At 47.5% G+C, this 24,519-nt stretch overlaps 1 protein-coding gene across 2 annotated transcripts in view; it reads left to right on the forward strand.

Annotated features, from left to right (window-relative positions):
* Window positions 1-24,519, forward strand: part of LOC100930850 (coronin-7) — a 110,626-nt gene that overhangs the window by 37,692 nt on the left and 48,415 nt on the right. For both annotated transcript variants that reach the window (XR_004230806.1, XM_031945601.1), the window contains exons 7-9: window positions 3,876-3,926; window positions 14,765-14,851; window positions 15,608-15,690. Coding sequence is in view for 1 of the 2 variants with exons in the window: in XM_031945601.1 (XP_031801461.1) it covers window positions 3,876-3,926; window positions 14,765-14,851; window positions 15,608-15,690 (221 nt within the window). In the remaining variant the exon portion in view is untranslated. The remainder of the gene's footprint in view (window positions 1-3,875; window positions 3,927-14,764; window positions 14,852-15,607; window positions 15,691-24,519) is intronic.

The raw sequence follows: 24,519 nt of genomic DNA on the forward strand, positions 1-24,519 counted from the left end.
CCAGAGTGGCTGTAGGACAAGTTGAGTCTCCCTGTTTTATTTTTACTTCTTGTCATTCTTTTGGTACTTCACTTAGAAAATAAATAATCATACCTGTTGGATAGACACAGTCATAGTGCCCTTGGGACTAATTAGTGTTACCCCAGGCACCTGTATTGGTGTTGAACTAGACATTTTCCTCTTAGCCCATGAATACTTCTTTAGTATTTCAGGAAGTCATGACTGCTTCTTTCAGCAGTGCAGATCACAGTGCGGATCTGCCATCTTGGCTTGTTCCCTCCGTCCATGCCCTCCCACAAATCTTCCAGGACAGACCTCTTGTTTTGAAAGGGGGGAAATGTGATCATGGTAAGGGAACATGATGTGCAACCATAATTGAAGTACAAGGTCTCCTGAGTTCCAGTCCAAAGCTCATCCTTTCATATAGACTCCCTTCATCAAAACTCTTCTACAAATCACCCAAAGATATAAGTGACTGATAAACTGATAATCCCTTGATGTGGAAGCTTCTCTCTCCCTTCTCAGATTGCCTCAGGGTTTATTAATATATTAAAAGGAGAGGCTAGGTGGTGAACAAAGCCTTACTAACTCCACAGAACTTGTCTCTGTTGGTGACACTTCATGAAATCCATGACAAGGTTGGACTGGGAGAGAGCAGTTCTGTAGTAGGAGGTTATTTTTAGGCAGCAATTCTCAGATTATAATACATAGATGACTCTAAAAGCCCAGCCACCTGCAGGTGTACAGTGAAGAACAGAGAGATGGTGTTTTTCTGGTCCTAGCAGGGTGCTAGGTAAGCACCTAAGTCATTTTTAGAGCTGGAAGTTCGTGGTGACAAAAGGACTTTAGAGGTCATCTAATTCATCCTGTTCCATAGATAAGTAAACCAAGGCCTGGAGGAGTTCATTTGCCCATGGTCACACAAGTGGTAACTGACAGTGCAAGGATTCACTGGAACTGCTGCCCCTCACCCTGGCTTTCATCTTTGCCCTAACAGAAGCTATCAACACAGGATGTAGATATAGATATAAAAGTCCCTAGTTCTGTGAATGGTCAGATGTTAGGAAGGATTTGTCTACACGTATCCTCCTGCTTGCTCTAGCCCTTGGCCCTGGATGTGAGCAGCCAGTGAAGTAGATGCCTTCCTCACCTGGGATGCCTGTGCATCAGGCCTCTCTACATTCATGGGACAAGATGGGGAACCTGATGGAATGGAAGAAAAAAAGACTGGGGCTGGGTTCTATAAATTGAAAATAAAATAACATTTTTAAAAATATACTCTTTAAGTGTACAAAATGGATAATTTGTGTTCCTATAGCGTAAATAATATTGTGGTAGAATAAACTCCACACCACTGGTTAAAAAGGAAAGAAAAGAAAGAACTTTGATCCGGGTTCTTGTCTCTGCCCTTCCATCAATTTGCTGTGGAAGCCTGGAGAGAGCACTTAACCTTCTTGAAACCTCAGTTTCCTCATCAGTAAAATGGAGCTTTAAAGAATGAAGATAAAATGAGTTAACTGTGTAAGCCTTTGCTGCTACACAGCAGGCATTATTATTTGAAATGAGTCTGGGAGTTTGGTGGCCACTGTGCTATTTGAATTATAGGACTCTGTAAGCATAGAAGGGCATAACATGGTGTTCCCAGAGAGAACCAATGTTGGGTACGGTGCCTCAGGGCTCTCCCCTCAGCTTAGTGGGCCACAGCAGGAGCCAGGCCAGGTACTGTGTAGCCTGCCATTAATGCGGCGCTATTCCTGTGCAGATTAGGAGTCTTTGTTTGAGAGCTTAGCTCTTTTTCTTATAGGATTGCAGCAGCAGGCTGGGTATCCTGGCCCCACTAGTGAAGTCTGGTCTTAAAGAAAAGGCGCCACATTTATCAGGTTATACTTCTGCTCTCAAGGACTTGCATTAAATCAGTGTCTGAGAGGCACTGTGGTATGGTGGTTTAGATGACCTTAGTCTAAGGTGGAACTAAAACTTCCTTAAATTATTCAGTTAGCTATAATCTTCCAGGCCTTGCTTGAGCTAAGACCCCTTCTAGGTCAGGGCACCCATTTCAATGTTTTAGATTCCTCAGTGGTCCAGAAGAGAATTTCATCTTCCATATCAGAATACTCCTGCAAGGTTTGATTGCTTACCTAGTTGCTTTGGATTGAGTCCATCTTTCCATTCTGTATTCCCATCTTACTCTTAGCCAATCAAGAAGCCGCCTCTGTTACACTGCACTTCAAGATTTTAGTTGCTCAACTCAGTGTTCCCACTTAATTGTTTGCTAATTAACTCCCCAACGTATATTTCCATGCCCCTTGAGTGAAAAACAAGGATAGCCTTCCTATCCACTTCTCACTCCCCCTAAAGGAAAACCAACAACATTCAAAACAGCATAACATTTCACATTTCAAAAAGTCTGTGAACAATCTATTCCAATACCCAAGTGATCTCTGTAGTTCACAAAAGATATTATCTTCCTTTACAAAATAATGTCACACAAAGCACATTTAACTTTTTAAAAAAGTTGTTTCATGTTTGCTGACTTTGTCTTTTCAACCAGACTCTGAACTCCTTGAGAGCAAAGACCTTTTTTTTCTTCACAAAAATCCTCTCTGGAGCTATGCACTGCACCTAAACTTTTAACAAGTAGTCATATATGATGAGATTAAAGTCAGAAAGGTGGATCATTCACTTATCCTCTTCCTTTTTGTTGTGTTAATTTCCAACTTTTTAGTTTCTTCAGGTAACTGAGGCAGGAACAGACTAGACTGGCTTCTGGACTCTGGGGATTGGATTGGGACTAGGGAGGCATCAGCACCTGACTTGTGTGCAGATAATTTAAAATATCTGAAGAAACACACTCTGAACTATATGATTTTTTTTTTTTTATTTAATAGCCTTTTATTTACAGGATATATACATGGGTAACTTTACAGCATTAACAATTGCCAAACCTCTTGTTCCAATTTTTCACCTCTTACCCCCTCACCCCCTCCCCTAAATGGCAGGATGACCAGTAGATGTTACATATATTAAAATATAACTTAGATACACAATAAGTATACATGACCAAAACATTATTTTGCTGTACAAAAAGAATCAGACTCTGAATTATTGTACAATTAGCTTGTGAAGGAAATCAAAAATGCAGGTGTGCATAAATATAGGGATTGGGAATTCAATGTAATGGTTTTTAGTCATCTCCCAGAGTTCTTTTTCTGGGTATAGCTGAACTATATGATTTTTAAACTAAACAGGTCAGTCCAAAGTCCCTGAATACAGGGGAAGATCGATTTTTATGTATTAGAAACAATCAAGTAGATCCAATTAATTGAAAGCAATTAACAGGAAACAAAATTGGGTAATCTGATTTCTAATTGTAGAAAAGATTAGAGTCTTTGCAGGTTGAGAGGGAGAAATAAGTTTTAGTCAAATTAGGAGAGATCAAGTGGGTTCTGAGGACTTTTCCAGAATTGAGACATTCTGCTTAATTGCATTCACCTGCATTTATGGAACAATAGACGGCTTATACCATCTAGTTTCCCATGCATCATCTGCAGACAAACAGCAAGATGGAGGGTGATACATGTGGCAGCCCAAGATGGAGTCATTGTTCATGAGATAGAATCCAGTTGGTTTTCTCAGTTCTTGCACCAAACCAACTCCATTATGCTACTGCCCTTCCCTCTGTCTCATCACCCCAAACCTTCACATGAATCCTAACGAAGTGAAACTCTGCTGCGTTGCTGATGTATTCATTCCAATTCTAAGGAAGGGTCAAGGATTACCTCATGGCCTCTTAGGCCAGTTGGGAAGGGAGCTGGTCTCTTTCGTTTTCCCAAGAAGTGTGACCACACTAACTTCTCCTCCTTTGTCTTTTCCAGGACAAGCAGCTGCGAATCTTTGATCCCAGAAGGAAGCCCGCTGCCTCCCAGGTATTTATAGCAGGCTGCTGCCCTAGATAGAGCAGGAAGGCACAAAAGGGGTCCCAGAGATTCCCACTATATAGGAGAAGAAACTGAGGCTGGGAGAGGTTGTGACTTGGTCACATGGAGCAGAGAATCAAGACCCAGGTCTCTGACGTTAGAGACACAGACCTCTGTACTCTCAGTCAGGAGAAACCTAAAGGACAGCCTGGTTTAGAAACTAAACAGGAACCTGTTCAAAAGCATCTCCAACCAGTGGTCCCCTCGTCTCGGCCAGTCCCACTTTTAGGTAGCTCACTGCAGAACGTTTTTTGTTGTAGAGAGCTTAACTGTCTTTTTTTATCTTTTACTCATTGGCCTGGGCACAGCCTTGGGACCAGCGGATGCTCTTTCCTCTGCCCTGGTGCGGGCCTCCCTGGCTGGGGGGCTGCCGGGAAGGGCACACAGAGCCACCGAGGGGCAGTGGCCCGGGTGGAGGAGGAGGCAGGACCGTGTGCCCAACCGTTAGGTGACCATGGTTAGAAGCTTTTTCTGGGAATTGAGTAGTAACCAGCCTGCTCCCATGTGCTAACCTTAACCACGGGGTGGGGCTCCACCTCTGGCTCGGCGGTCCGAATGGTATCATTAGCTGTTCCCTGTGGCTTGAGAGGCTAATTTAAATGCTGACTTTCTCTTCTCCTTTGTTCCCTTAGAATAGTCTTAGGGATGGGGAGAGCTTAGAGAGGAACAAAAAAATAAAAATAACTCCAGGACATTGGTCCCCAGATCTTTCTTAACCCTCACCTCTGCCCCTTCCATGGTCATAGCTGTAAAGCTTGACAAGATGTCAGGGGAGGCCGTCTGATCCAAAAGAACCAAGACCCACAGAAGGTAACTACTTTGCCCAGTCACACAAGGAGAGGCTGGACCTGAACCCAGCTCAGCTAGCCAGGAAACAGTTTTTAGTGCTACAGTGTGCTAGCCCTCCCCTGAGCGTCTCTGCCCGGGAGTTGTCTGCCAGCCTGCCTGCACTTAGCCGTGTGCTCCGAGCTCTCCTGGGCACTTGTACCTAAGGCAGGTGATAGAGGATGTTTAAATCCCATGGCATCTATTACCGCAGGAGCTCAGGCAGTAACCCATAGGGGACATGTCAGCAGAGAGAGAACTAGCCACACTGCCTGCAGCAGATTCAGCGAGGAGGTGGCAGCCAGGGCCAGCCTGTCTCCATGAGCCCCTCCCTGTGACTGGGCCAGGGGAGAGTGAGCCTGCCAGAGAACGGGATTCTGCTGGCGGAAGGGCCCTGCTCTTGGTCTGTCAGGAGAAAGAGGGTTTAGCATTCAGGGCAGTGAGTACTGGGACAGACCTTGTACATGTCATCGAGGGCTCAGTGCAAAGGCCAGATGGAAACACTGACTACTCTGGGAACCCGTGGACATATTCTCTCTCTGAGCCTCTACATCTGCATAATGAGCACTGTAATGAATTCTCCACCTCATAGGGGTAGTGTACAAAATGACTAAAGTCCTGTCAAAATATGAACAGGGAGGAGGAGGAGGAGGAGGAGGAAGAGGGCACCTTAAAAGTGTAAAACTCCATTTTGCCTATTTTCCCCATAGGGACTGTGCCAGATAGAGCTGCCTTTCTTTTCTTGGTCAGCCTCAATTTACCTCCCTCCCCCTCCCATTTCGGGCTTTTGTTTTTCTTCTGAAGTCTTCCTGACTCCCTGGAGCCAGGCTGTCGAGCCCAGGAGTCCTGGGGGGCGAGAGCAGGGTGACTGCCCCCAGAGAGCAGGCTGTGAACCAGGCTGTTGGCAGGCCTGCCTGAGTGGGAGAACAGATGTGTCTGTAGCCACTTAGCCTGGGCCAGCTGAGCCTTCAGAGACATGAGCTGACTTTTCCAGCAGTGACACCATCACCTCCCTGCCAAGAGCTTTTGGCACCTTAATAATCCTGCCCCAGGCTTACTCAGCCTCAGCACCAACCCAATATCCAGCTGCCTGACAAATGATGAGCCTGTAAGGATGCAGATAAAAGCCCTGCTTTGCCCAGGAGAGGCCTTGCCAGTGTATTTGGCACAAGTTGGGTATCCTAGAATCTCGAGTGGATGGCCTTAGGCCATCCAAGGCAACTGTGACTGACTGACAGAAACTTAAGCTAGAGGTAGAAGTCACCTGGTCCAGAGATGGCAAACATGTGGCCCCCCTCCCAAGGGCAGCCCAAACCAGACTCAAGGAAATTGGGAAGTGCTTCATAAAATATATCCAAATGCAAGAAGATGTAAATAACATGATATTTTAAAACTTAAGTAAAAACTGAGTCAGTATGCAGACTGCAGGGATCCTGATGTGTGGTTTAGTGGCCTCCATTTCTATTTGAGTTTGTTAGTATTAATCTAGTCCACTCCCCACATCTTACAGATACCAAAGCGCAGAAATGATTTGCTCAGTGTCACACGAGAAATAAGCGCCAAGGTTCAAGCTCAGCTTCTTTAACTAGAGATCCTATGCTCACAGATAGATAAGTGGTTACCCAGCCTCCTATTTAAGGCCTTCACTGAAGGTTGCTCAGTTCCCTCTCCAGGCAGCCCTTTTAGATGGCACAGATTGCTGGGAAATTTTTCCTGACATCCAACCTAAATGTGTCCTTTTGCTGCTTCCATTCCTTGCTACTAGTGGTTCCGCCTCCTGGCTAAGCAGACCAATTTTAATCCCTTTTGTCTATAGGGACTAATCATCACCAGTTCTTTCTATATATCCTTATAAGAGATGATCTCCATCCCCCTCCCCTCCTTCCTGAGTTTCAGCTTGTCTGTGTTCTTCCTAAAATGTTGTGTTCCATTCTGAACACACCCCCTAGGTAATTGGAATAGGACCAGGCAGAGTGGAACTCTCACTGTGACCTTTGTCAGAACAAGGCCCAGTAGTCCATGTAAGAGCACATTAATGCCTTTGAGTCTGCCCTGTCAGAGTTTACTTGTAACTCCAAACTCTCAGATCTTTTTCATCTAAATTGTCAAGCTTTATCATATCCTATCTTTGAGTCCTATATTAAGTGCAGATGCCTATGGGAATAGTAACACCTTCACTCACCATTTATCAAACTCATTTGACCACGGAAACTTTTGGACACAAAATATATCAACATAAGTCATAATAACAGCATCTCACATTTATTAAGTGACCTTAAGGTTTACAAGAGTGCTTTCCATAAGTGATAATTCCAGGTCTGGGATTTTGACATAATCTTGGAACAGAATCCAGGGGTGAGAGAGAGGGAAATTTTTTTTGGGGGGGAGAGGGAGGGAAAGCTAAGGAAAATTAAACCTGAATTTACCATGCTAAAATGTTTTAGCATATATTAACCAACTTTACATATGAATCTCCTAATATTTTTAGTGAGAAAATATTGCTAGGATTAACAACAGTTTGTGGAATTCCTAGTTACATTGTACAGAACACTAGGGTTCTGCAAACAGTTTTGGGGCCACATTGCCTTAAGACATCTGTTATCATCAAATACTTTTAAAGAGACTTAACTGCAGGATAACTGAATGCGCTTTCTTCAGGGTGGAGTACAGGGTCTATAGATGCAAGAGTAGGAATCTCCCAAAGACACATTTTGTTGACTTTACCATTTTGTTTTTTGATTATTGAAAGCTAGGGGCACATAGAAATAGATAGGATATGAAGTGGTGCGACTTGGCAGACACCTGAAAAATTGGTGGTAGGTAATGGGGAGAAAAGGGATTGTGACCTTAGGAATCACAGGTAGAAGTTGGAGTTGAGGGGGGCACAAGACTGGTTGATGGCAGGGGAAACTTTTGAGGAATGAGACAAGCTAGATACCTAGAAAAGAGGGAAAAGCAGGTCCTTGAAGGCTGGCAAGGAGCAAGGAAAGGAGTTTCCTTCTGATATTTTTTGTGGCCTATAAATCTGTCATTAAGAACCAGTTTCTCTGGCTCACCAGAGATGGGGAGCTACAGCTCAAATGTCCCCGGATCATATACAGGGAAGTTGATATGTAAAAATTCCCATCCTCTACTCCCTACCTCACCTCTCCCCAGTTCCTCCCTGCTTCCCATTTTAAAAAAAATTTTACCTGTGAAAAGTTGAGCTGCACAGGAGCCCCAACTCCTGAAGGAGTCCCTGTTCAAGGGCCAACCCCAGGTGTTCTATAATATTAAGACATATTAGAGGTCAGTAGGGATCTAGAGCTGAAGGGGCCTAAGAAACCATCCTATCCAACCCCCTTTTTGTGTAGTTCAGGATAAAAAGCCCAGGAAGGGTAATATCTCGCCTCAGGTTATATATAATATAAGTGTGAAGGCAGCATTTATTGGTGTCAGAGGTTTGTAGATCAAGGTTGTAAAACTATGTGGCCGGCCCTGAATTGTGATTCTGAAGCTTCACCTGAGCCAGATGCTACACCCTCTGCACCTGAATTTATTTCTCTTCCTCCTTCAGCCCATACAGAAAATGGTAGGGGCCTCCAAGCTTCTGGGAGATAATGGTGGGGAAGAAATTACTGTTGACAGAGCGATTTGAGCTCCTTTGTGAAGTGGGAGAAAGGGCCTGAGGAATGGGGATTTAGAGAGATTCATTCCTTCTACCTGACCCCTGCCTCACACCTTCTTGGGGAGTGGGCTAGGGTTGTACCCAGTGCTTTCTTAATGGGTTCCTGTTAACGGGGTGTGGGGGGAGGAGGATGGAGCGCTAGAGGAGTCAAAGGAAAGGGACTCTGAACTGTAGTAGAGGTCTGGAATGCTCCCCTTTCCAACCAGCCCTGCCCCCACTTCCGGTCGTGGCATCTGGCCCACACCTGGCTTCCATTAAGGAGCGTTGGCCAGCTTCAGTGAGCGAGTGATGCAGGGGCCTGGTGTGGGGGAGAGGGGCCTCGCGGGGAGGGTGTTCTCACGAGAACTTGCACACTCCCCAACAGAGTGGGGGCTTGGAATGGCTGGGGGGGGGGCATGCAGGGAGTTGTAGGAGAAAGTTGTATTGGCCGCAGGCTGACAAATCCCACTCTCCTCCCTCTCCAGCTAATAAGCCTTTTGGGAGAAGATAAGAGACATCAGTCTCCATCCCCAGCCATTTCTGGGGTGTCTGCCACTGATTGTATTCTGTGTTATTCGTCTGCTTCTTTCCCTCCTTGGGTTAGAATAATAGAATGTCAGAATAATAGATTGGACCTTAGGTCATAGAATATGAATAAAGAAGGGAGGTTATTTATTTAGTCCTTTTTTTTTTTTAAATCAAGTCTCAGTTTAAATGACTTGCACAGGCATACAACCTGGAAAGGGATGGGAGGGGACCTCAGACTAAAACCTAGACCTTTGACTCTCGATTCCTTATTCTTTTAGCTGTGTTAGACCAAAGTCAGGGGCCCTGCTGCTTAGGCTCGCTTTAGAGCCAGCTCAGACCTCTGGAGGAAAGCTTGGTTTAAAAGGACAATCCTCAAGAGGGGTGGTGGTTGTCCTTTGTTCTAGAAGAGGACTGTTACATCAGGGAGGGCTGGGCAAGGGCATCTGCCTCACTTTCCCCTTCAGAGCCATGTGGACCCAGTGCCAATTTATAGATCAAGACCACTGGAGATGGCCCTGGAGGTAATGGGAGACTTTGGCCATTTTAGGCTAAAGTCTTCCATAGGTCTCAGTCTGACTGAGGCTGTCCATTCAGTAATTAAGACTAGGTCGAAATTGAGGCAAAGAATTTCCCCTTTCACCCAGTCCTTAAAAAAATCTAAATAAATGTGGGTTTCTGGTCACAGCAGAAATGATTGCTATTTACTTTCAATCTGAGTTCATCAGAGCCCAAACAATGACCAAATGGGGCTTGGTCTGAGATCTCCTGGTGGCCAATCAGTGACAATCAGAGTGGTTTTAGTTTAAGGCCTGGTCCTTAAGAGAGGTGATCTCTGGTGTAATTGGCTTTGTGGCCCTGGACAAGTCATCTGGTGCCCCATCCACTCTCCAATGTGATTAAGTTAGGGCACAGTTGCTCATCTCCATGGATAGTAAGAGTTCCTTACACTGATGATCCCAAGTCTCATTGAAAACAAAAGATTGATTCCTTCTTCTCTGAGGTGGGACTTCTAGTTGAGGGCGACTCCTTGGGCTTGTTGAACTTCAGTTGCAGGCAGTGCTCCTGAAAGTGCTCATTGGGCTGTCCTCCCTGAGGAAGCTGGCAGGGCTGAGACCTTTGGTACTGGGAGTGTCTGGAATCCCAATGCTGCCTCTGGTTGGACTCACCATCCCCTCCTACTTTTGGCCCTGACATCAGAAACATAAAAAGCCTTTTTTTAAGGGGAGTTTACTGGGGGGACTGGGAGTCTACTGTTGTATGTCTTCTGTTGCACCTGCTAATTTCCAGAGATGAGGAGCTTTACTCAGGGACCCAGAAACCAAGTCCTGGTCCTGTTTTCCATAATGCTGATTTCCTGCTACTTTTAGGGACTGAGGAAGCCTTCTGGATTCCCTTTTGGGTTTGGGGGTGACCAGAATCTCCAGGAATCCCCTGCCATAGAACCTTTCCCAAGGTTGAGACCCTGTACAGAGATTTTATGTCCTCACACCTTTGTAGTATGTGGCCTTAGGCCACAAGTCATGGGTTTGCTTGACACCTGTTTACTGCACTCCTCTCCAGGTCTCCCCCCAGACCACCTTCCAGTGCCTTTTTATTGCAATTTAAGTTTTTCCCTGATGCTTGGGAGCTTATATACTTCTCTCCTCCCGGGTCCCCTGCCCTCTGAGCCCCAGATCCCAAGGATGGAGCCCCAGGGACCTTACCCACTGAGCAGCTTTTCCTTCCAGCCCCAGTTTGCTGCATGCAGGAAGTGTTACTATGGAAACCTCGAGGGGGATTTGACTGATCTATAGCTGGAATGCCTGCTATGCGCCCAAGAAAGCTCCAGCTGGGCTCTGGGGGCTGGGACTTCATGCCGGCTCCCAAGGGACTAGTTGGAGAGCCCAAGTGGAGCCAAACTGGTCTTCAAACAATGGTCTAGGAGTGTATATGAGGGACAAGAGGGGGGTCATGAAGGTATCGGGGTTTGGTCCTCATTGAAATGGGGAAAGCAACCCAGATACTGCTTCTGACCTCCTGGGGGACCCCTGGCCTAGATGCAAGACAATCCTTCTGAGACTTCTCTAACCAGGGAGGTGGGGAGGCACCTTTGGTCTGGGGCCACTGCCTCAATAAATGAGGGGGAGGGCAGCCTTCAATAGAGACTTTGCACTGGGACTGAGAGATGTGGAGGAGGGAGGGGGAGAGTCTGGTGAGCAGGCCACACTGTTTCTATCTTCTGCTGTGGCTTTTGGCCAGGGTGCCAGCCACAGGCTCAGAGCCATGGCCCCTTTGCCCTGAGTTCTGTCCTCATTTCCTCCTTTTCCCTCTGGGAGGGAAGCAGGGATTTAAGGGGGGTAAAGTGTTATAAGGGCCTAAGTAGACAGGCTCTTCCTCTCTTTGGTTTTTTTTTTTTTTTTTAAATAAATCAGGGAGTAATCATTTCCTTTTTAAAAAACTCAGGGTTGCCTTCTTCCTTTTGGTGGGGAGGCAATTAATGTGTGCCTCTCTCCACGTCAGCGATTTGGGAAGAAGGAGAGTATGGACGTATATACAAAGCTTGGGAGTGTATGCTCCATTGAGCAGAAGGGCGGATGGTGTGAGTGGGGGTCCTGGGGTTTGGGTACAGTCAGGGACGACCCTTTCCTCTTTTCCTGGTGCTTCCCGGAGAGAGCATGGTCTGAGGAGAACTCGTGAGCTCTGCCACCTCCTGGGTGGGGGCTGCCATCTCAGAAATGGGACCAGTAATACCTGCCCTGCAGTCTCCCGGAGGTGGGAGAAAAGCCATGGCAAGAAAGCAGAGTAAGTGCAGACGTTCCATCTCATGCCCCTTGCCACCGTACCACGCGACTCTGCTAAAAGGTCAAAGGCGTCTGTCTAGTCCCAACACCCCATTTTGTGGTTGAGACGGAGGCCCGGAGAGGCCGTGTGGCTTATCCAAGGGGGCCCCGCTGGCTTCGGACGCCGCACCCCAGCCCGTGGCAACGGGAAAGAGGCCCCAGGTGGGCCCCTCCATGGCGGCCCTCGGGGCGGCCACCTGTTCTGCTTGGGGGGGGGGGGTGCCCTCGGCAGCCTCCAGCACTGCTCCTCTGGGGAGAGCTGCTTCGGGGGCTTGTTCTCAGGCTTCAGCACTAACTTCCTGTGCTGGGTTAAGTCAAGGAGAGGAGGGAATGGTGAGAAAGACCCTTTTAATGACATGTAGCTGTTTCAGATGGTCCCTCTTGGGGGGGTGGGGATGAGAGGGGCCGTGTCTCCCACGCTGGGTCAGGCTCAGTGGGGGTCGGGAGAAGAGGAGAGGACTTACAGATCATCAACTTCCATGCTTGAAGTAGGGCTGCTGCCTTCCTTGTTCCCAAGGAGATCGTGGGAAGCACAGAGGAAGCTGGCCACAGTTTGGGGTGAGCTATTTTTGGTAACAGAGTCCACGCTCTCAGGCTCCAGGGGCCCGGGTGACTGGGAGGGAGCTGTTCACATTTCCTCCTCCTCCTGTCGCCCCCACCCCCGCCCCCAGATTTCCCCTGCCTCAGCACAGCTCCTTTCTGGGGTGGGGGGCAGGGCGGTGGTGTGAGTGCCTCTCCTCTCAGCCTGGTTTCCCCAAGCTCTCCCAGCCGGCAGCCCCTCGGCCCTCAGCGAGGACTGAGGGAGAGCGCTGCTCTGTGCCCCCCAGGGACACCGCCGCACAGCCCCGTCGTGCCCGGCTTCTTGGCGCTTCTCTTTTTGGACCCTCTGCCTTCTGGCTGGCCTCCCTCCTTTTTCTGCTCCAGGTGCCCACGTCCCAGCGTTATCCCATCACCGGGAGGCCCCCGGGCACTGGGCCTCTCCCTCCCCACGCTCGCCCCCAATGAGTCTGTGTCACCTGGCAGTGGTGAGCGGGATCCGAGGAGGGAGGCGCTTCCTAACCACTGGTCGGTCGGAAGTGCGCTGACCTGCCTCAGGAGAGAGTGGCTCCTCAGGGCGGGGAGTTGTAGAGGGGCTAGGGGCATGGCGTAGGCCTGAACCGGGCCTTCCATTGCTAGCACCGGCCCTTGGCCCCCCCCCCCCCCAAGCTGTCCCACTAGAGTCCTTGGCCTGTGGAAAACTTATCCTGCCCTCTCTGTGAAGTAGTGAACGCGGTGGGATCTCTTGAGATCCTTCCCGGCTCTGACGTATTGTGACTGACTGTGACTCGGATTCCATCATGTTTATCATAACTGAATTACCAGTTGCCCACGTTACATAGAGGAAATCAAGGGTCAGAGAAGTTAGCTCGCACAGCTAGTAAGTGGTGAAATTAGAACTAGAGCCCAGACCTTCCTGAGGGCCCAGGAAAGGGGAGAAGGAAGCTTGAACTTTGAGGGAAAGTTGGAAAGAAGGGGGGGGAGTAGGAATAGACACTTCGTCCCAGATGCCATAGCAGCTTTAGTGAGTGGGGTCTTCATACTCAGCACGGAGAATCCTTGTTGACTTTTTGGAGGGGATATAGAACCCACTGAGAGCATCTGTGTTACTAGGCCCCACATTACCCTGTGGAGTTTTGGAGTCAAACATAACACCTTCCATAAACTGGCTGCTGCCTATAAAAAAGGGATAGCTTCCTGTCCCCAGTTCTTCTCTTACTTTAGTATTAAGCCAGTTTCCTCACTCCAAAGGTTCTTCCCAGTCTCTTTCTCCATCTCTTTCCAGGACGCTCAGAGCCTTCTGGGGAGAAGAAGCTGAGAGCTTTGGCAGGGGGCAAATGGAGCATTGCTTTATAATCTGTTCTCAGGTTGAGGCACTCGCCTCAGGACCTTTGTCCTAACTCAAACTCGGGTTGCTGATGGGTTCTTTGTGTTTGAGGGCCCACAGCTGTCAGCTTACCTGTAACTAGGGGGGAGAGGAGCTCAAAGGGAGAATAGGTTCCAGAAAGTAGGAGCTGGGATATATTGCTCCATTTAAGGGCCCAAAGGGAACACCAGAGGATGTTTTTTCTCTCTCCTCTCTCAATAACACCATCATTTCCCTCCACCTCTTACCTTAATCATTGCCTGGCAGTCCTTGTTCTGGCCACAGGCGTTGGGGTCAGGCCCCACTGGCCTCTGCCCTATTTTCTGTTCATTTCAAGAAACTTTGCCTGTCTCTTGCATGGCTAAATGAGCCTCTTCTAGGGAGGAAGAGGAAGATAACATTTTTATGCACTTGAGTTCCCAGTCTCCCTTTTACAAGGGAAAGGGAAGGTCTGGGGAGCCACACTGCTGCTTCTGGGTTATGGCTAGTTGGTCTGTGAGTCATTCACCCCATCCTTAGTCAGGAGGCAAGACCCAGGGAGGGAGGGAGGGTGGTGTGGGACTGTGCCAAGAAGAATTGGGAGTTATCTTTACATTCTGACTAGAGTCTTGGTTTTCCCCCAGCAACCCCTGACTTTGCCTCTAAGGCCCTTCATTTATTTAGCCATGGGCTGGGTTAAATGGCTCTGAACTTGGGAGTCAGAAGAAACCCGTGGGTTCAGATCCTCCCTCTCACCCTAAGCACTTGACACATTTTATTGAATTGGATGAGATTGATCTTGGACAAATCAGGTTATCTCACTGAATCTTAGTTTCTTCATCTGCAAAATGGGACTATGATATTTGCACATTTTTCCCAAAGCATGTTTTAAGAAATGAACTATATAAATTTTAAAGGACTATAGAAACGTGTACTGTTACTGTTAGCTTGCTGGCTGCCCTTCATTGGGAAGGATTCTCTTCTCTATTCTCCCCATCCCCTGGTCTCTGGGAAGGGCTGCCTGGCTGTGTGTTTTGAGAAAATAGGCCGGTTTCTCATTTCTTCTCATTTGGATCTTCTCTTTCAGAGCACCCAGGGCCACGAGAACCACAAGGACAGCCGACTGGTCTGGACCAACTCCCAGGAGCATCTGCTGTCTACTGGATTAAATCAGGTATGATGGTCTGGAGGGAAATCAGGTCTGGTCAGCAGGGCTCCACTGAGAGAAGCCCAGAGCCCTGTTGTGTGGGGTGGGGGTCTGCAGCCCACATGTAAAGAGTGTATATGCATCCTCACCTAAGCCAACACAATTAGCCTTTCTTGGTATGTGTGATAACCTCACTTGAGGAGGCCCCCTGATTACCACCACATTGTATGTGTGTTTTTGGGGAAGAGGGAAGGAGAAATCCCTGTCTCAGTGGCCTAAGTGGGAGTTAGAGATGGGCAGGGCCAGCATGATCTCAGAGGGGTCATCTGTCTGCCCGGGGAATGGGTTGGAGGCAGGCGTGCCTTGCCCTAAATGTGCCCATATACGGCCACAGTCACACAGCCAGGTCTCGGAGCCCCCAAGGGACCCAGCTGCCGAAATCAACAAATTCCTTTTGGAATAGCTAACCCTGACCCCAAGAACCATGGCCAGCCCTTGCTGAGGACAAGGAGTCTGGGGTGATAGTTCAAGTCAAGGAGGAGGGGATGCAGTTGTGAGGGATTAGTGGAGAAGAAAACAACTCCCTCCACTTCATGCTCTTATCTGGGATCCTGTGCTTCAGCCCACCCCAGCCTGCTTCCTCAAAGGACCTTCCTTCCCTTAATCCTATTGGTGAGGAAGTGGGCATAAGACTTTGCTGACCTGTGGCTTAGCAATTTGGAAGAAACCCCTCAGGTCCTAAGTTAAAGCAGATAATTCTCTGAACACCTTGGTCTCTTGTAGATGCGAGAGCATGAAGTAAAGCTGTGGGACACTCGCTGCTTCTCCAGTGCCCTCACCTCCTTCACCCTCAACACCTCCCCCGGGTAGGACTTTCACGTTCCCTGGGATCTCTGTATCAGTGGGCTCAGGATGGGTGGTGGGAGCAGGGCAGTTTGGGCTGGAGGGACAAGGAGACGTCTCTGTGGTGATGCTTGGGAGAAGGGAGAGAGGGAGAAAGCTGGAGGCCTCCCTCCCAAATGTGTCACAGAAATACCAGTGGCTCAAGACTCTGGGGAACCCTGGGCTGAGGAGGGGGTCTCACAGGGGGCTGTGACTTTTGAAAGATTTTCACTGGGGGGATCAATAGAGGCTCAGCAGCTGCTGCTGCTGGTATGTTTGATCTGCATCTGCTCTGAGCCATGGTATAGGGAGCGTGGTGTAGACTTGGGTATAGGTGCTGCCTTTGTGCCTTGCCATACTTAATGAGACTTTGAAGACCTTGAGCAAATTTTATAATTTTTTTGAATCTCATTTTGCTGTAAAGGGATTGGATTAATTGAACTTTACAACCCCTTCCATCTGTAAATCAAACATCCTGGGATGGTTAGAAGCTGACCATCCCCCAGGCCTTAGTATCTCTGTTTGGGTCACCATTGATCAGTCAGGTCTTTATTGGTGTGTAAGTGCTGGCAGCCCTGTGAGGATCATACACGGCTCCTGCCTTCTAGGATCGCATACAAGTGCAATCTCTTAGCAGCAACTAGGCCATGTGATCTTGCCTCACTTTTTTAAGTTAGCAAAAGTCATTACCAAGTGGTAAGATCAGGGGAGGCTTCATAGAAAAGGGAGATTTGAAGAGGACATTGAAGAAGGAGTAGGGATTCATTAGACAGAACGATTAATATGGTCTGGAAGAGCTAAAAATTATGGTTTGGAGGACTTGGACCTTGAGGCAAGCTTTGAGGCAATAAGTAGCATTTGAGAAAAGAGAAAAAAGAGAGTACGATAAGGAGGGAGGGAAAAAGGGGGGGGGGGAAGGGGTGGGGTAAGGTAGGGGAAACAGCAAAGACACAGGAGGTAGAAATGAGCACCATGTTTGTGATGAGAAATTGGGACTGATGAGAAGATCAGTCTCTCTAGAGTGAAGCGTGTATCTAAGGAAGTAGCAAGAAAAAATGAACTTGAAGACATAGGCTAGATTCATCTTAGAGTAAAGAATTCTTACCCTGAGATGTGTGGATTGCTTTTTAATATTTTGATAACTGTATTTTAATGTAATTGGTTTCCTTTGTAGTTCTTTATATCTTATGTATTTAAAAGCATTATTCAGAAAAGGCATCCTTAAGCTTTAGCAGACTGCCAAGGGTGGGGGATGGGGCTGTGTCACACCAGAAGGTTAAGAACCCTGGGCGAGAGGGTTAATGCCCAGGGAAGATAGAAGTGGCTTCCAGTACAGGTGGTTGGGGGTGAGGAGGGGACATATATAAGGACCTGCAGAAGTGAGTTTGGAGGCCAGAGCCAGACCAGCCCTGAGGGGCAAAGCCCCATTTAGCTGCTGCCCTCCTGCTTCAGCATTTATGGAATCCAGCTAAGTGTGTGTGTGTGGGGGGGGCCAGAGGGAAGCTTTTTATATGTGACATTGTCCCCCCCTTGGGGCCCTCTGAGCCACAGAGGAGAAAGGTAGGCCGGGGTTGCCAGCACAGCTTTCGTTAGGACCCAGCAGGCCTGGCCTATTGGCCTGCTTCCTCCCGAGATTTGGGAACAGACATTTCCCTTTTCTGCATCAGTAACTTGTGATCAAAGCACAGGAGTGCAAGGATTCTCTCACCAGGTTTCTGGTGCTGCTAGGCAGGACTGAGGACTAAAAATCACAGAGGATCACTGTGGAAAGGGCCTCCGAGGAGGGCACAGCGGAGCCAGTGCTGGGTTAAGATTGGCACGGACAAGTAATGGGCCCACTCTGACAGTTTACAAATCTGAAAATGGAGAGGGCAGAGCCCCCTGGACTTTGGGGTCTATATGCCTGAGCTTTGAACATAGAGCCGAGACTGTCAGAATTGGAAACTGAGACCCAAAGGGAAGTCCTCAGGCTCACCCAGCGGTCAGAGGCTCGGCGAGCACCATTACGTGCTGTTTCTGGGCTCACCCTCATGAGGATGACATGGCGGAGGGGGGAGGCCTGGGCCAGGGCAGGGAACCGTGCCCTTGAAGAGCTATGTGGAGAAGGAGACCAAGCTCTGGGACCCAACCCAATTCTCCCGGCACACGTTTGCTGAGAGCCTACTGTGTGCAGAGGCCTAGGTGAGGAGCCAGGTGAACCGAAACCTGATCCCTGCTCTCACAAAGCTTAGTCTAGAAGAGGGGAAGGTAACACACATGAGGTAAAACTAAGGCACATGGTACAGACAGGTCATGGGGTAATATGTAAAATGAACCAGCTTTCACTTCCTGAGCGAAGCACTTTGGAGCTGAGGCAGTTGCCAAGGGCTTTATGCAGTTAGGTCTCTGTGCCCATTGGATTGGTTGGATCCAGTTTATTGAGAGGTGACCAGATCTGTTCTTGTCCTTCCTACTTCCCTGGGCCTGCTGGTCAGCAGGCTTCTCGCTGGCTTCCCTCAGGGGCCTGAATCAGATTGGTCCAAATCACCAACAGTCATTAATCACCTACTTTGTACAGAGGTCTCAAAATTGTGAATAAAATAGCTAAGTCTAAGCCTACCAGTTCACATTTCTTGGTTTGGTTTTTTTTTTTGTTTTTGTTTTTGTGTTTGCTGAGCCAATTGGGGCTAAGTGACTTGCCCAGGGTCACACAGCTAGGAAGTGTTAAGTGTCTGAGACAGATTTGAACTCAGGTCCCCCTGACTCCAGGGCTGGCGCCACCCAGCTGCTCCCTATTTCTTTGTTTTTTTACAAAGTTCTTTCCTCCCAATGACAATGGAACAAGCATCAGGACTACTAACATTTTACAGATGAGGAGGTCAAGGCTGAGGGAGTGAAGTAGCTTCTTCAGGTCACTGAATTTATAGAGGGCAGTTCAGGATGATATTCCAGTCTTAAAACTCCAAGCCCACAGCTCTTGCCACTGTAGCACATTATCTACCCATTTCTGCCCTCCCCCCCCCCAACCCCCACTTTGTCAGGTTGGGCTGACCAGACCTGGAAAAATAGCCCATTGGGCTCCACTGAGGGAGTGAAATATCAATATTTAAGTCTGTGGTGCCCTGCCCTCCACCCACCGTTTCCTGCCTTCTGGGCTCTGCTCCCAGCACATGTGATACTGAACATTGTGGCTCTCCCCTCACCCCCCACCTAGGTTCTGTTCCCCTTCCCCCACTAAGTCACCCCTGCCCAGCAACAACAAGGCCTGAGTCCCCTGGGCCTCTTGAGGGGTTAATGGTTCTAGGACCGAAGTACCACTGGACGGTGCTGATCCCATAATTATAGGGTTTAAGAATAGCCCAGCAGGCTGCCCGGGGCCAGTGAGCTCTGGAATCTCTCAAATCACTCCCAGATGGGCCGCCAGTCATCACACACCGCCCCCACCTCTCCCTCCTCACCACTAGACTCTTCACCCTTAACAAAGGCAGCTCTTTGGGATTCCAGAGGCTTATTGCAAATAGCAAGCAGCCCCCAACAGGACTCCAGCCCCTCTCTGAGTGCCTTCTTCCCCAGGTACCTGAGGCTGTCTTTGAGCTCCAAATGCCTTTTCCCTTTCCTGGCTCTTGGAAGTGGCCAAGCATTTCCGGCCTCTAATGGGTGGTTGGTATGGCATCAAGAGTGGGGCGCCGGTGGCCGGGCAGCTTGGCGTTCCCTCCCTCCTTTTCTCTCTCCAGTTCCCTTCCCTTCCCTATTTTTCAGAATCTCCTGCTTTGTTCTGATAGGGCAGGGTTTGCTCTCAGAAGAGTTCTTGGGGGGAAGGGCCAGGGGTTGGGCTAGCATTGGGGTCCCTAGCTTTCCCCCAGCTCCTCCCCAGGGTGGTCCTTCCTTTGCACCCAGCTGGCTCCCCACTACCATAAGGAGCAAGCTGGGCCTGGCTTTCTTTCCCCACCACCTCATGCATTAACATCTACTGTCTACCATATCCTCCTCACAGTGGCTCTCCAAGGTAGGCGTTGTCAAGCCTCTTGGACAGATGCTTACAACTTTTCTATGGAAGATGGTATTTTTTCTAAAACTATATAACAAATTAATAGTGGGGCCAGTTCCAAAGCCCAAGTCTCCTCCCTTCTGACACTGAACTCTTTCTTCTAGACTAGACCTAGCTTCTCTGGTATAGATCTTAGAGATGGGATGAATTGAGTGCCAGGAACGAGAGTCAGTCTCTGGATTATTCTGGCCTTGGGGAATCGCATCGAATGGTAGATCTGGGAGGGAAGGTTGTTGGAGATCACTCATTTCAGAGGGGAGTTGTTCATGGTGGTTAAAATGACTTGCCTAAGATCGCTGGATGGTTAGAGTGATGCAAGCAGACATCCCATGCTCATCTGTGACTTGAGATCCCACCACTGACTCAGAGTTAGGGAGGAGTTTAGTCTCCTTCTTTCCCCCCAGCCAGCATTTCCCCTGGGGAGCCCCACCATCCTGCAGAAGTGAAAGGGCTAAATCATCGATAAAACCAGGATCAGAAGGCCAGGCTTTGTCCAAGGGAAACATCAGGCTGACAGTTGGGATGTGGGCCGATGCTGGGCTGTAGAGATGGACTGAGTCTGCTTAAAGCCTAAATAAAAGACCTCTCCTTGACCTGTCACTGTGGGTCACAGTTCTCTAAGCCTGTTACTCCTTAGGTAGAGCTCCTGCTGAGAATGGTGGTTGCCCATGATTGCAGTGAAGGGACCCAGAACATTGCTGTTGAGCTTCCTCAGCTCCACTACTTGCCGGTTCTTCAGCCTTAAGGAAGTCATTTTCCCTTTTTTGCAAAATGGGACTATAATCCATGCAGAGGCTGCTTCACAAAAAATGTTGCTATGGAAACAGTTTCCTCATATTTCAGTGGGGGGATGCAGCTGCATGAACCCCCATAGGGCCGCTAGGTTCTCTATTAACCAGCCCTAGTCCCCAGGTCTTCCCTTAACTCCCAAGCTCTTGAAATGAGAATACCCTTCTTCCCCAATTCTGTTTCCTGAAATGGGAAATTGGGGCCCTGAGTAGGGCTGTAGAGGCTTGAGAGGTAGCTGAGAATGGATTCACTTTCCCCCTCCACCCCACAGTGGCCTGGTCCCCTGCTAGAAGACTAGCTTAGGACACAGTTGTGGTTTCCTAGTGCCCCAGTTGAGTGCTTCTCCATCCTTGTCTCCTCCTATAGCCCCCTTCAGAGTGAAGCTCTCCCCACTGGGGCTGTGGAACAGACTTGGGCTGGCAGTGAAAATATTTACTCAGCAGCAATTTTCAGTGGAATCTGGGCTGGTGATTTAACAAAGCTGCCGGCAGGACCACAATGGCCCCTTTGACAGCTAGTCCCAGCAGGCTCCCTCCCCTCAGCAGGGGGAAGGGAGGCCTTTCTCATCCCCCTTCACTAATAGAACCCAGCCCTTCAGGAAATCTCCCTCCCCCACACCCCCCAGCCAGGGCTGGGAAGGAGTTTGGCCTGATCCACCCAGCACCCTCAGTTAACAGCTGATGGATGAACCACCTGGATGGCTCGTGCCACAAACTCCTTTGACTTTAATCCTGTGAATCACAGAACCAGCCTCAAGGCCAGAAGGCTCTGTGGCCTTCTTCCCCCTTGGGCCTGATAAAGAGACAGCCCACTGTAATGAAAAGAGCTCTGGGTTTGGAGTAAGAAGGTCTGGATTCAAGTCCAGATTCTGCCAGTTGCTATTTCTGTGACCTGGCACAGAGTGCCTCCTTTCTTGGAATATCGGTTTCCTCCTCTGTCAAATGGGAATAACAACACTGGGACAGCCTGCTCAGGGAAATGCTGATAAATGTTTTAACGGCTATCTCTCTGGAGAAAAAAATACAAACAAACCATACGCCCAACAAGTTCTTAAGTTCATTCTGTACTATTAAATTTTCTCTATCCTTTTCTTAAGTCTTCCACAAAGCAATAAATCAAACTCTTTGCTCGATTCCAAGCTGTAAATGCCCACACTGAGAATGTCACAATCTCACAGCCAGTGGGAGGGCTCCAGCACACCCTGTTAGCCCACCTCATGATGACTACTCAGTGTCTCTGAGGGCCCCAGTAAGCATCTGGGCCTCCAGAAAAGACACGGGATCAGATTCCCACAGCATTAGTGACTTCAGGGTCCAGTGAGTCGGAGCCCTCCATCTGAGAAAGTAATTTAATGTCTCTCAATTGTTTCTCCATTTTGAAAATGGCAGTAATACTGGTGCCTCCTTCACAGAGTTATTGGGAGGATCATGTGAAATTAAGTTTAGAAAAAGAATTACATTTTTGGGTGTTTTGCAGTCTTGTAAAGCCCTTGCCTCACAACAACCCTATGCAGTGGGTAGTATCAGGTACGGGTACCCTTAATGTGTGAGAAAACGGGTTCAGGCAAATGACTTGTTCACAGTCCTATGATCCTTAATTGTCAGAACTGAAATTTTAATCCAGGACTTCTGATCTAAGCCCACTGAAGTTCTTTGGAGTAATCCATATACTGCCCGTGATATCAGGTCCTCCTTTTAGCTCACTGTCACTTTAGACACTTATGAATGATTATATTGGTGAGGTGGGGAAATTTTTTGAAGTTTGAGATTCATTCTATTTCTATCCCCATTTCGAACAAACCCCAAAACATCCAAAAAAGATACCATGTGAGTCTTTTGAAAAATCCTTGAATGATCCAGACTGCCCAAGATACTTGATGCTCCTTCCACCCTCCCTATTCCAAACTGAACTCATTCTTGCTGGCTCAGGCCCTCTCCAAGAAGTCAGCTTTCCTGGAAGACACTCCCATTTCCTGGGTTCTTACAAAATTTTGGGCATAGTCCCACTAGGAATTGCTGGACCATTATGAGCACCAAATCCTGGAGCTCTTGAGGGAGATATAGATAAGGGCCTAAAAATTCACTTATATAAAGAACTTGGTTCACTAAGTCCTTTTCAGGACTAAGCCCACTATAAGATACTCATATTCTCTCCCTCCTCTTAGCATCTTTCCTTTAATGCAATCATTCTCCTTACTATAGTTAACTCTGAGTAGTCTGCTAAACTCCTTTATGGATTTAACCTGCCAGTCAATGGTGTACTCACAAATGATAGTATATTATCTTAATGGATTCTTCCAAACTTCTTTCCTAGGTAACTCTGTTGTTCTCCCAAATCTATTTCATATTTTCCACTCCTGGTGTTTAGTTTTCCTCTTCATTTTGTCGGTAACTTCTCCTAAATAAAAATACCTTTTGACTAAAAGAAAGCCCATGTGTATTTCAGACTAGGAATTGCTATTCTGACCTCATCAAAAAATAAAAATAAATAAGTAAAGGACTTAGTTGTCTCATGTCTGTGTCCAGTCTCCTAGTTTGCTTTATCTATCTTGATTTTCCTGGGCTTAGTATCCAGGGATCCCTTTAGACCAAGTTTCTGCTATCAAGCTTCCATTAAAAAAAAAAAAAAAAAAAAAAAAAAAAGTTTTTTTCCCCAACCACTTGAAGCCTCCATTGCCACCAAAGGACCCCTAAGTAAATCAAATCATAGAGTGGTCTGGACTTGACATATGTACTTATAGGACCTTGCCTCACTACTATCATCTGTTCTCTATAGAACCAGGATTGGTTCATTGCAATTAATTCAAGTACATCTATGTTTTAAAGTTATTTTAGTTGACATGGTCATTTTGCTTATTTTTCTCTGCTCTTTTTTCTCTGTGTGTCATTTTAATACAAGTCTTCCTGGATTTCTCTGAATTCCTCATATTTGTTGTTTCTTATGGTACAATAGTATTAAATTATATTCAGATGCCAAAATCTGTTCAGTCGGTCCCAGTCCATGGACTCCCACTTTGTTTCCTTTTTTTTCTCTTGAGTTGTTTCCCATTTTCTATTTCTAATTGTGTGGAGAGATACACACTGCTCCTAGAAGAGGGGCCACAGGGCTGAGAATCAAGGAGACAAAATTAAGTCAGAGTTGAAACTCAAAGATAGAAGGACCTCAGAGCTCAGGCAGTCTAACCCCCTCCTAGAACCAGTCTTCTCTAACAGACTTGATGTAGATTCATCTAGCTTTACAAATCTAGAGTGCCCATTATTACTTTTAAATAGTCAACAAATTATTCTAGGAAGCTCATTTTCAGGAAGTCTAAAATTAAGATGTGTTGTTTTATTCTTAGAGGATGGTTGGGGGGGGGGGGAATGCATGTGTGTGCACATGTAAGCAATAGGAGATAGAATAGATACTAAGGTGAGTCTTATCAGAGATTCTGGGCTAGAGTCTCCCTATAGGATGTAGCAACTTCTTTATTAAATCATTTACTCAGTAGGCCTTTATTAAGTGCCTACCATTTGCCCACTCACTGGGGACAAAAAGTCAAAAGTTAAATGTTTCTGCCATTAAGGGGGTTACATTGTTTTAGAGGGGATGATGTTTATATGTATAAGACTATTCAAAATAAACACAAGGGGAGGGGTCTTTTGTGAAAAGGTTTCATGTGATGAGGACTAAAAAAGGTAGGTTGGGACCAGGTTTTTGAAGATTTAAAAGCCAAACACAATTTCTATTTGATCCTAGAAATAATTGAAAAACACTGAAGCTTATTTAGCTGAGGAGTAACAGAGTCAGATCTGAGCTATGTAAGAAACAAGTTAGAATGGGGCCAAATCCAAGGCAGGTAAACCAATTAGGAAGCTACTACAGTGGCCCAGGTGAGAGATGATGCGGGCCTGAACGGCAGTTGTGATGCATGTAAGTGGTAGAGGTGAAGGTGGGGGGTGCTATCTGGAAAAGATTGTATGGAGGTAGAAACAACAGGACTTAATCATTGATTTAA

This window comes from Sarcophilus harrisii, chromosome 1, assembly GCF_902635505.1.
Source record: "Sarcophilus harrisii chromosome 1, mSarHar1.11, whole genome shotgun sequence".
Classification (NCBI taxonomy): Eukaryota; Metazoa; Chordata; class Mammalia; order Dasyuromorphia; family Dasyuridae; genus Sarcophilus; species Sarcophilus harrisii.